The sequence below is a fragment of the Bombus vancouverensis genome, chromosome 7 (assembly GCF_051014615.1).
Source record: "Bombus vancouverensis nearcticus chromosome 7, iyBomVanc1_principal, whole genome shotgun sequence".
Classification (NCBI taxonomy): Eukaryota; Metazoa; Arthropoda; class Insecta; order Hymenoptera; family Apidae; genus Bombus; species Bombus vancouverensis.
The window spans coordinates 11,219,484-11,232,486 of record NC_134917.1 but is presented as its reverse complement, the minus strand read 5'-3'; the positions used below and the strand labels follow the sequence as shown (position 1 = coordinate 11,232,486).

The following is a 13,003-nucleotide window of genomic DNA, read 5'->3' as shown; positions in this document are numbered from 1 at the left end:
TTTACCCGGGTGTTTGACAGTGAAGAACCGGTCGAGCACGTGCGACCACGAATGATTCGCGAGATTCTGTTGCTGCCCGTCGGATGGATGTTTCGCTCGCTGGAAATCGGTTTCTCGAAGCTTCTCGTGAATCTGACAAAGACAGATTTGACGAATCCTTCGATTTCCTTACGCATGGTAAAGTATTTGGATTCGTTGTAACAAACGTGTTATTAATCTTGCAGACGAAATCTAAAAATTGACGGCTGCTGCGAGTTCCTTTCAATATCGTTGTGCCACAGTTGACAAAAACTAGAATTCTAGGTAATTACGAAAATTGGAGAGATCGCACGATCTACTTGTGCAACCGAATGCTGGCTAGTGAATTCCGTGTGATCGGAGGCAACGCGAAAATTTAGCTAAATATAAAGAATTATTCTTGATTCGCGTGATTCAAATAAAGAAAGTGAAAAGATACCAACGACAATAGCACAATAATCTGATCGACGGTATAATTCTTCCAAATAATCATTCGACGCTACCGAGATTCTGTCCACGTTGACTGCGGCCTAAGCCCTTCCGACGTACTATCTTGTCACTCGTTCCACGCTTGGTTAGATCCATCTGTCGGCTAAACTGCCACGAGGAAGTTCACGGAGTAGAAATAACGCAAAAACGATATAAATAAGGTATACTCGTGTAGTACCTATAAAATTACGTCGGTTGGTACGATATAAGAAAAATACGACGAACGAACACCCAGCAAACTACATGCACTGCAAACAGAAGATAAAACAGAGGAATTCCGTTTCGGCCGAGAGATATCGACGCCAAGAAGAAAGATTCTCCGCAACCGATGCGGTAAAGCTCCAGAGAAAAGTAGTTAAACTCAAGGTAGTACGAGCCACGTGAAACTGGTCGCTATTTTGCCGGGCCGTGCCGCTTGTAGAGGCTCGAAACCCCCTGGTTTCCCGCGCACAGCACGAGCCGAGCACACACAACCACCCCGACCAACCAACCAACGAGTCTACCCACCGCCACCAGCCCCTACACACAACAACCCAACGAAGCATCCCCCACTCTGAATCGCACAACAGCCTGAGCGGAAGTGCTAGTCAGTCGGCGAGCGACCTTCCAACATTACGGGTTAGGTTCCCTCTTTTTCCACCCGCCGTGTCTTCATCCTCGTTTACAGAATCGCGAGGACGCGCTGCCTGATTAAGTCTCACACGAAGAAAAGGAAGAACATCTCGATAGATAACGATTCGGTGTCTCGGTAGTGAGATCGCGATCTCTGTTGCATCTTCCTACGACGCTGAACGCGATAATGACGCGGAGCGTCTTCCGCAATTGATACATTCGTGAAAGATCGAGATAAATAGTGTAACGGACGAAGGTCCACAGAGCCAAGGCTACAGGAATTGTAGATATGCCATTCTAATTGTTGATGACACTTTTCCTTAAGGTGTACCACCGCGGTTGTAGTGTTCTTCATCGAGAAACGCGTTTCAAAAAGAACGTCGTGTAAACAACGTTCCGTGATTCCGTTTTCTATATAGTTCCGTACGTGAGCGTAATATCTGGTGAATGTAAAAAAAAAAAAAAAAAAGAAACAGTGTTCCTAGTTTGAATTCGCTGGGCCGGAAGCATCGTACTCATCTACAGTGGAAGTGCTGAACGAGCAGCTGGGCTTTTTACTTTTACAAAAGTTGGTTAATAGTGCGCCGACTTTATGAGGAAACGTTACTAGTAGCTGAGCGCAAACACAGCTTTTCAACAAATACAGTTATCTCGAGGGGGAAACAAGAGAGCAATCAATTGTATACTTGTTGAACCGGCAAACCCGGCGTCTTTAATATTTGATACCGGCTTATACCGCGACTCATTCCACCACTTTACTCAACTGTAGGAAGTTTCTGTTGGCAATACAACACCGTTAACTTCTACCGAGACCAAACCTGTCGCGGAGGAAACGTTCGTTCTCCATTTGTATTTGTGCCGGCAATCCGAAAGATCGACGTGCGAGGCTACTCAAGTCGACCACGTGGTTATGAGTGTGCATCGACCACGCCGAGAGTTCTCGATACGTATCAAAGAAGTTTTCGGTAAAGCGTTTGTTTCTTGTGTAACATTTTAAGACGTTCGAAGAGTGCGCTCGAACACATAAAGACTGATTATAGTGATTCGTAATTATATATCCGTTTACCGATTTCTAGCTTTGTGTAAGCAACGTGTCAACGAAGTTCGACGGTGTGAACACATTTATACAACGATAACGGATAATTTGACAAATAATCGCATCTAGCCAAAACATTAGGTGACTTTAATCGTTTTATCCGCGAAAATCTTGTCGATCAAATAGGTAATACGAAAAAAGTGAGGTAGTGAAAAATAGGCAAAGTCGAAGTGAAGCGGCTGAGAATTTTATTAGCGAGTAATCCAGCAACGAAGCAAGCTCCCGAGTGTCTCGAAGATTAACGATAATTAAAAAACCGGTGGAAGTTGGTTACCCCGAGGAAGCTGCAAAGTAGCAAGATCCCACCCGCAGGAGATCGTGAACTTAAAGAGACCCAGGTGGAAGTGGTCCAGTCCGGGTCAACGATCGGCGTTAGTAGATCGTATCAGACCCCTCAGCAAGGAGGGTGGGTGCAGTGGTGCAGTGGTTGCAGAAGGGCCAGCGAGGTTGGGGTGGCCTCGTCTACAGGCGCCTTGGCACCGAGTGCACCGGGCCCCGGGGCTGCAGTGGTGGGCTGCTTGGTTGGGGTGTACCCGTGTTCTCCCTCCTCCACGGGGCCCAGGGGCCCCATAACTCATCACTTCCAGGCTATTCCGAGTCAACAACAACCGATTGGTTGCCGTGCCTGTTGCTGCGTGCATAGCAATCACCAGCCAGCTTCGGTCCAGCTTACCAGTCAGCGGGGCGGCCTATCGCTGAGGGTAGCGAGGGTGGCGTCCACCACCTCCGTCCGAGCCGCCCCCTACGCCCACCCCCAGCACCAGGGGCTGGGGCAGGAGTGCAGGTAATAATAAATTACTAAACATACATTGTAGCTTCACTTCGACACGTATAGTACTCTACTACTACTACCACTACTACTACTCCTAGTACTACTATTACTACAACTACTACAAATAGTAACCACTACCATTACTACTTCTACCTGTACTACTACCGCTACATCCGCTTCTACTCTGCTCGTCGTCGTCGTCGGCAGTGTTTGACAAAATAAAAAAAAAGTACAATATAATAAAAGTATAACGTAGTAGCACGTCGAAGTAACAAACACGGTTGATGGAGTAAAAGAGTTATCCAAAACCAAAAACGCACAAAAAAGGTGTAGGGAGGAGACGGGGGCATTGGGTGGAGGTGGTGCGCACATCCTCGGCAGCCCGATGCTGTTCGTCCCGTTCACGGTGCCCACCTTCCCCGCGACGCATCATCAGACGACCCACCCTGCGCATCAGACGCATCATCAACAGCTACAAGCCACTACCCAGAATCCGGTGCAGCAGCCGCAACAACTCACGCAGCTCAATCAGCTGAGCCACCTGAATCATCAAGGCATTGTACCGGCTACGACCAACCAGCCGACCATACACAGCACCAGCTGTTCGCCGCAACAACAAGCAACCACGCCGAATAAGGTAAAAACAATGTTACATCACTTTTTCATGCTCTTCTATTGGATGCACGATTCCTATTCGTCCCAATGAAGTGGAAGTTTTCGGCTTATCTTGAAGGTACCATACCGCGAACACTGGTCGGATTTGTAGGTCATTTATTATTTGAGCAACAGTGAAGCGGTACACGCTGAAAATATTTTCTTACTTCCTTAGATCTCACAAATAATCTCTGGTTAATCTTCTGATACTTTTACATTGAATTGACAGCTTCGATTTTCTGCTGTTATTGATATTATAGAATAACATCCGATATTATGTTTAGTACCTGATGAAGAATGCGTGGCTAACAATATAGCAGAACAGAGATAAAAACTTCAACTGACAATTGCATTCAATACAAAAAATATTAACAATATGCAAATTTTTGTATACTGTCGGACATAAGAATTAGAATATTCTATTCCTTATATTTATTAATCAACTCTGATAAATCTTACTTCAATTTGAATACTTTAAGATTATGAAGTATGTATGATGCAATTGATGTAACAGATTTATGATAAGATAACGAGAATTCAATTTATGTTAAATATCAGCACGAGTATCCTAATGCTTATAGCCGATACTATATGATAGAACCTAACTACTTTGATAGAAACTATAAACGTATACGAAAGCTTAAAGCTAAAACACCGACCTCTGTAAAACAACACTTTAGGGAAATAACAAAAATTTACAGCAATACAATTCAATCATTTTAAATACTTTCTCAAAAAAGATATTTTGTATTATATTATGAGAACAAAGGAGTTTTTACTGTTATTCTAGCCTTCTCAATGGCATGATCATTAAGTTACGCCAAAAGTTAATTACGGTTTATGAACTGTTTCGATTTTACATTTATCAAAGTTATTTACCATTAGCGACAGTTTTAATTACGGCGATATGCAAAAAACGCTCTTCACGTTGAAGCGAAACGTTCGATGGATTTTCGTTTCGGAGCTCGGAGGAATATCGCACGCAACAATCCTCCAATCCATCATTGCTGATCGTGACAGTTAAAAAATAATGTGCGTGTCTCAATAGTCAGGACAGAGCCGTTTATCATCGAGTTACCAGAATTCCAGTTCGCTGGTTTACATATCGGTGATTCAATTCGAGCTATTCAGTTAAATGTAAAATCGGAACTGACCAACTATAAATAAAATAACAATTCACTGTTCATGTAATCTATTCTGCGTGTATACTGTTTCATTAGCTGACCTTGTCTGCGCGTGTTTATTTATTGAAAACCGGCTTATTATCCTGTTGTTGCATAAATCTATTACCAATAACACGTGTTAATGTGCAAATTATGGTCTTGCACAGTATCGTGGTCTGGGAGTTTTGCAAAATTATTGTGATCATAATTATTATTACGTGCAGATAACTTTCATGATCTTATTTACGAAAATTAATTTCTCTCATTTTCTCTTCTGTATAATATTTTATTCCATTACTTGTATTTAATTGTTATTACTTATCGTTAATCAAAGAAAATATTATTTTAACTTCCCACACGATGGCTTAATATTTATAAAGTTACTTTGTTATTTATTCGTGAAATTACTAAAGTATCATAAACTGTCAAGAATTAAAGTAGAACACTTATATCTCGTAAACTTATAAAATTGTTGATAAAAGGAAACTATATGCTAATAATATGGAAATTCATTGGAATATTCACAGCTAACGCAAACGATAGTATTTCATGAATAATCGTCCCCACGATCGATAATTGTTTACTCGGAACAACCTAAAGTTTGTTATAATCACAGATAGAAGCAGTGCAACGATGGATTTTTCCAAAGCACAGTAAATTTCACTTCTTTAAAATATTCATAGAGAAAAGTCATCATACTTTCGTTCCATCTTTGAAGTAATACTTTTTATTTTTTATTTTATTCGTGTAGCGATGTATTTTTCGATAACTGTAGCCTATCAAACGCGAAAAGCAAATCAAATATTCACGCACATCATATTTCTATTTAAAATCATAGATTGTTTACTGCAGATTTAACGTCCTTAATTAAAATATCTGTGATATTACCACTGTTTTCGAATTTGAATTGATATTTTATCTAAACTTGATATTTACAATTAATAACTTGTTTCCAAAAGCTATTTAGAAGTTTCATACTTTTTGAATCAATAATACATTGATACGCTTCTTCCTTCTTTTTGTATTAAGATTTAATACAAAAGGATATGTTTCGTGTTCTAAAAATAAAAGGAATAAGGAAGAACCACAAAAAGTTAAATTTTTCTGAGCACATTATCATCGTACAATTTAACTCATTCTGTTATATTATCTTGTTTTCTTAACATTAAAAGATGTGTCGAGTGTGAAGCAAATACGAAAGAATTATTAGTAGTATGTATGATTTCTATGCAAGTTAGGTTGTAATATTATCGCCATCTAATAATACTAACTTTTTGATATTAACTTTTTGATTTAGAAAATAAAAGCCTCCTCCGTTTATTGAAACATAAGTAAGATCGAAATATAAAAATACAATGATCGCAGCGGAGGTTAACATGTGCAACGAACATATAGTAATAACTAGCTATAGTATATAGCACGATACTATCGCATAATCTGTCATATATTAAATCTTAATATCGATTGACCGTTTAATCGTTATCATAATCTCAGTGACGCTTCACAATAACCTAAAGGATGTAATAACTTTTAATTGGTACCTATCGATATCGACATTTCTCTGTTTCGATCTCGATTCTTGTGCACGGTATCGCTGCGAGAGCGATGCAAGAGTCCTATTGCTTCTTTCATTCTTCTCGCCCGCATTTCCTCGCAGCAACGCGCTTTTATTATCCTGGCCGTGGTTCAAGTCAATTTTCTTTAGCGAGCCATAACTCGCCAGCTGAGTTACTCTTGGGCAAGCATCGTCGAGATACGCAGAGAGCGCGACACGGACTCGTTGCCAGCCAGCGAGAACTTCCTTTAATTCTTAGAGTCTGGCAATCCGCGGGTGGCGTTTCCTCTTCCTTGTACCGCTTCTTGGAATGCCACTACAGAAGCCGCATGGGACTTCTTGAAACGATACGACCTTCTCCCCGTTGGCGCCGGATTGTCGATGAGAAGAAAAGACGTATTCTTACGATACGAGTTATCAATTACCAAACACATTCAAACACATTCTGATTCTACAGTTACTTACCTTTTTCATTGCGGCAACGATCGAAAGGGAGCTACGCGTCAATTATATGATGCTATGCAGGAAGAACATTGTGGGAAACCTCATTCAATTTTGTAACCGGATAACTAGGCAATTTTCAACTCTTCGCGCTTTGAAAATTGTTATAATAGACCGACTTCAGCACGCTTTTACAGTTTTTGTTCAATGATTTTGGTTTGAAAAAAAAAATGTTATAAATGTTTGTAAATTTTTGTAAGTACCCTTGTTATGTTTTTTCATATTTTATCGATGGAAATGATACGCAAGATAATTTTTACATTGTTAACGTTGCTATAATAGCATCCGTAGAGTAGAAAGAAATGAATGAATAATTTTGAAGTAAATAGATTGAACTCAGAACTCTTATTACGAGGATTGAAGTGTTTGAAACATATTGTATGTAATCGTATACCAGATAAGGGAACACGATATTCGCTACAATATTTCAGAAATGTGAAATCGAATAGGACATACATAATATGCTTATGAATGGCCCTTGAAGTAAGTTCTAACATTGAGACACCATGGATATATGTAGCCAATTTTTCGAAACATATTATCAAGCAAAAATCTATAATATTAATCCAATATAATGTTCGTCTTACTATTTTTCCAAATACAAATAGTAAAGGATGATTTATATCACTATATACTATATAATTTTAATCAAAGATATAAGTCAAAAGTAAATTTCATTTAAATGTATAGTATGGAAATACTAAGACCAAAAGTAAAAATATAAGAGAAATGTAAATGTAAGAAATAAGTTGTATTTTCACGCGAATAACAAGTAACAACATCTTCTTCCTCTGTAACTTTAAAATCCACCTTCTTATTCAGTCTATCAATACCTTCCAACTGACTGCAAAGTGGGTCATCAAACTTTGTATAAAAATCGTTGCAACGTTCTGATATATTTTGTTAGACGGCTACAATCGTTACACGAAGTTTCGAGTAAAAAAGGGCATAGTTTGTCGATTGTTCTCTGGACTTTCCAAGTTTTGTGAATCGCTACATGCAGCAATTTCACGCGTGTCGATTATCGAGCGCAATTAATGAGAATAGGAATAAATCTTTAAGATAAGGTGTAGCTTTCATCCAATAAAGGGTTGGAAGTCTGTAGGTAGGTCTTCACGGAAGAATGAAGAAACGATAAAGAAGAGAGGTAGCCGGTGAAGGGAGGGAATAGCAGAATTTCTAAAGCAAGGGAAATAGCTGGTACAGCGGTAGAAGGTCGTGTAGAAGGAGCAGGAAGACTTTGAGAGTTGTTCGCGTAACTTTATTAATTAAAGGCCGTTAGTCCTTGTTGCTCGATACATCTTATATACCTACCACGGTCGTGGTTCTCATATACAAAGAAGAATGAGCAACCTGTCCTTCATCTATTCTGTCTCTTGGCGTCTTGTTCAATGTTCTTACCCCGCGTATCGATCATCGTCAATGTCCACTGTAGTTCTCGATGGATCGTGCATCGTGTTATTGGCCCTCAAAAGATCTCGCTTCCTTTATTGTGTTTAGCACAATCATTTTGGATCTTCCCTTTATGAGCATCGTCGCGCTGGATCACTTCAAAGGAGTTATGCATTCAGAGAGAAATTTTATTGATGACAAGGCTTGACATAGCGAGATCTTCTTTGTCTTCTTTATCAGACTGTATTTCACAAGAATAAAATTCCATTTGCATGCATATGTTTTTCACTTTCGTGTTTACTAAACTTATTTTCATTTGTTGTAGATTTTTAATATCTTCTAGTGACCAAGCAAACACGAATGACAAAAATTCTGTCCCATCTGACTTTTCAAAAGACAGAACAGAAACATGAAAGTAATGCGTGGTTTGCTAAATTACAGAGAACGTTTGATATCGAACTAATCAACGCAGGTTCCTGTACTTGCAATAAAACAGAGAATGTGCAAAGAGAATATGGAACTTCGTATTACGTACGTGGATATTGAAAGGTATTTCGAGGCAACTATTATACAGAAGTTAGATGCTTCAGATAAAACTAAAACCGTTAGATAAAAATTGAAACATTCAGCTTAAATAAAAATTAGAACATTCGAACGTGAGCGTTATTTCAAATTACTTTATTACAATCGTTGATCCAGAATCAAATATTTCTCATACTAGAAAAAGTAGTAGCATACCAGGGAAAGTGGTAGTATACTAAGAAAAGCTTTTCACGAATAAAGAGGTATACAAGTGAAAGTCGCGGCGTCTCGTCGGTCATAGCGCGTTTCCTTCGTGGCGACCGCGTGACTGTTCACCAGCAGCATCCTAGAGCGGCGGAATTATTGCGGTTCACCGGGCCGTTACGCGTCCCTTTTCTTCGTGGCCGCGTGCATTCTCTCCAGGCGTCTATTAACGTCGTCGTGCGAAAAACACTACGCGAAAAAGTAATTATGGCCGAGCTGGGCTACGGTAACCGGCGGAAGAAAGGAGCGGCGCGCGACAAAGGACAACCGGTTAGCGCTTGCCATAATTAGGAAATTGCTTCTCGCATGGTAAAAATGTATCGTGGCGAAGAAAGCGCAGAAGGAACTCATTACGGGAGCGATGCTCGGGGGCGGGCAGGGATATGATGAGGGTGGTTGGGAAGAAGTAGAGCGGTGGTAGGGATGTGGGAGGAAGGACTATGGTGGAGGAAAGTTAGCTAAAGGTAGGAGGCAGGATGGTTGGGACGGTGGCGAGTGGAACGGGGGGTTGCGTAGCCGTTTTCAAGGGAAAGCGACGCGGAGGTTGCTCATGGTGGAAAGGAGCGAGGCGCGCGAGGGGAAGATCAAAGCACTGGAGATGATTTCATTACGACACGCCACTCGTCTACTACGTTGAAATATCAAAAGAGTGGCGGCCTCATACAAGTACGCCAGTCGTCGGCGCGCGGCTCCGCTCGGCGCGGTGTGTGGAAGTTTTCAGCACAATGCTTTTCTTGTCAGGCTAAAGAGAAAGGAAAAACGTATACGGCTATCGCGGGAAGGAGTAGGATAGAACGAAGGAAAAAGCTGCTGCACGAAAGTAACCCTCGCCGTTCTGATTCCCGAGACCATCTCTCCCCCTTCTTCTCTACTTCTTCTCCCTTTGCCCCGAAGGGAAGAATATTATTAGCTCAAGCTGCTGCCTATTGTCGAAATAAGTTCGACCGAGATGTCAGATAAAGATACGTAGTCGATGCACTGGATTTGTTTGGCGTCTATGAAGTTCAGTTTTACGGCGTGATCGTTCAATTTTTCATGATCGTTCTGATGCGTTCGGTGCGACTGCATGCTGTGTACGCTGTACGCTGTCAAAGGCATGGGACAGGAAGTTTATGGGACATTCGAAATCACATTTTGGAACATTCAGTCACGTGACATACTTATTGTAGATAGTGAAAAAACTTTAACTATTTATACGTGTATATAAAAATGCGATCTTTTGTTCGGATATGAATTTTTATTATACCAATATAAAACTTATTTTACTTTCTGTGTTCAATACGTCATATATAATTAACCAATATATTCATAACTAACCTTTTTTAAGGGATATCTACGTGGTATTCATTTACGATTACTTCAAATTTTTCGTCTCTAATCGATTACTTCGAATCTTTCGTCGATATGTATCAATTTTTAGATCGAAGGTGACATATAATTCGTTTTTCAACGAAGTTCTATCAAATTTCTCCTTTGTTCAGGAATTCCATAATTTCATATTTTCGTTAATTTCCAACATTTCAAGGTTTATGAAGAATGGCGTAATTTCATATTTTGTTCCTTCTTTCTTTTTTCCTACGTATATTGCACTCCAATTATGAGTAATCAACGCCGTAATTACGGGGGTTTAATAACACATTTCGCTTTTAGTATTTCTGCTTTAATGTTTCAAGCTTCTTTTCTTAACGATGCTACAGCTTCTTACCTAGATCACGCAACTTAAGTAATTTCATTCACGATAATAGTGTTAAGTGCAATCTCAATTATTTGTTCACTTTTGCAAAATAAAAACAGTATTTATGATAGTAATATTCTATTGTTTTTATTAATTAGAATTAATTAGATTAAATTAGAAGATGGAAAGTATAAAGAATGTATAATTCAATTCTGTTCAGTAAATGAGTTTTCAATAAATAGTTCCTGAATTGTATATTACAAAAGTTAAAATGACAATGTCCAATTATTTTCCATTAACGATCTTCCGTCGTACCTATCTTAATCTTCTTTTAACTGAATGAACATTGATCAAGTCCTGGCTAGTCTGAACACTTCATTACAATTCTAGCCATGTGCAAGTTAAATTTTCACGTGTCATTCTTCAAATCGGTTTACATTTGTAACTGACTCTGTTAATTGATCAAGACGATGCAGCATGCTGAACAATAAACGTACGGAAAACTACCCCATTCGAGAATAATCGGTTTATTAATTCACTTTAGCGTTGGATAATTGATGAAATTCAGTGCAGCTGTGAAGCTTTTAGCGGACAGATTCTCCAAGTTTTTTACATTGCCGACAGGAGCGAACGCAGAAAAAAAAAACAGCAAGCGAAGAAGAAAAACTCACAAGCTCAATCAACGTAACCAAGTTTTATAACAATATCGTGTTTGGTTTCATTTTAACCAGGAAAATCTTACCAGTATGCTAATGAGATTTTTATCAACAAAAAATTGGGAAAAAAAAAGTTTCGCCGTTGCGTTAGTATTGTTTCACCGATACGAAGGCGATACAGATCTTTCCAGGGGAAGCCACTACCGTGTCACATTACTCGCTTAACTGGTTCAAGGGGAAACACCTCCAGTAGTGGGGATAAACCATGAACAATTAACGGGCAGATCCTAGCGAACAATTATAGAGTCTCTACTAAATCACAACACCGTTTGCAATTCAAATAATATGTGAAACGCAGGTGAACAATGATGCTATAATTTTCATATACAAACTCATCTGAATATCAATATTGTTTTTGACTGCTACGATAACATAATGATAAAAATAGCTGATATATTTAAGAAAGTAAGGATACTGTGTGGGTTTGCCTTAATCCCGAGTAACTGCATATTACTCTGCAGGAGTCATATGATAGTAAGTTAATCAAGTACATAGTCTTAAATTCCTACGTATAAAATTATAAGATATATTTTTCTTTTTATTTTTAATTTGCACGATAGTCATTTATGAAAAGGGCTTCGTGACGCAAGTAAGACACGATAAATACATATTCAAGAATAATTTCCCGAAAGCAGTGATAGAATATTTAATTTAATTATTGGCTCAAATAAACGGAATATAAGAACCTGAATTACATTAAATATTCTGGGCGTGCCGCGGGGTAGGCCGGCCGGAAAAATATATATATATATTCCCTAGTAATTCCAGCCGTGCACACGGCGGAGGCGTACGTAGCGAAATCGCGAAGGATTCTGAAGCAAACGTGGAAAGTTGTTACTAACTGGAAATATGATACTCGGGCATTGCCGAGAAGTGTATTATCGCCTGCCACGAACTCTACATATTACTCAACTTTCGAAGTTCCGGCTGTAGCGGTTCCAACTGATAGCAGTTTAGAAAATAATCAGTCGAGCTATGTACCTACGTTCTCCTTTCGAACGGGTCGAGTAGTACGCGCGACTGCGTGACTAATCGTCTCTCCTTGGTGTAGCTCGTTAAACCCTTTGATCGACGAGCAAATTTTTCAGCCCTTTACCCTTTTAATATCCCTTCTATCCCGGTGCTTCCGACTCTCGTCCTCCGCGACCGTTTATCGTCCACAGGTCTCCGGTTGTATCCGTTAACAACCGGCGATCACGTAGAATTACGCGCCGAAAGGGAAGCCTGCAAGGGACACGATACAATTCCGCGGGATTTCGATGGTCCACGGATATCTGGTCTCGTCAGATCGATCTGATACGACGTTTAGTCTTGGAACGCGCGCGCGCACATACACATTCTCGGATGGGTCAGTAATTAAAATGAAATTCCTAAAAAAGAAACCGGTAGCCAGCCCCCCCCCCCCGTAATGGATACAACGCAGCGGGGACCATCATAAAATTTTACAAATGAGCGTACCGAAGTGGTGGCTTACGGAGAACGGCACTGGGCAGGGGTAGGGGGCAGGACAGAAATAAAAAAGTAGATAGCAAAAGCGAGAACAAAAAAAGGACACTCCGAACACAGCTACATGC

General features: G+C 39.8%; 1 protein-coding gene across 5 annotated transcripts in view; it reads left to right on the top strand.

The window, feature by feature from the left end:
- Window positions 1–586: 586 nt before the first annotated feature.
- LOC117159114 (uncharacterized) overlaps window positions 587–13,003 on the top strand; it is a 585,240-nt gene continuing 572,823 nt past the window's right edge. For 3 of the 5 annotated variants that reach the window (XM_033338664.2, XM_033338665.2, XM_076619743.1), the window contains exon 1: window positions 595–3,624. In XM_033338664.2, the coding sequence (XP_033194555.1) occupies window positions 3,373–3,624 (252 nt within the window). In that variant the 5' untranslated portion in view covers window positions 595–3,372. Of the gene's footprint in view, window positions 3,625–13,003 lie in introns of all 5 variants that reach the window. The other 2 variants (XM_076619742.1, XM_033338666.2) reach the window with 2 other exon arrangements.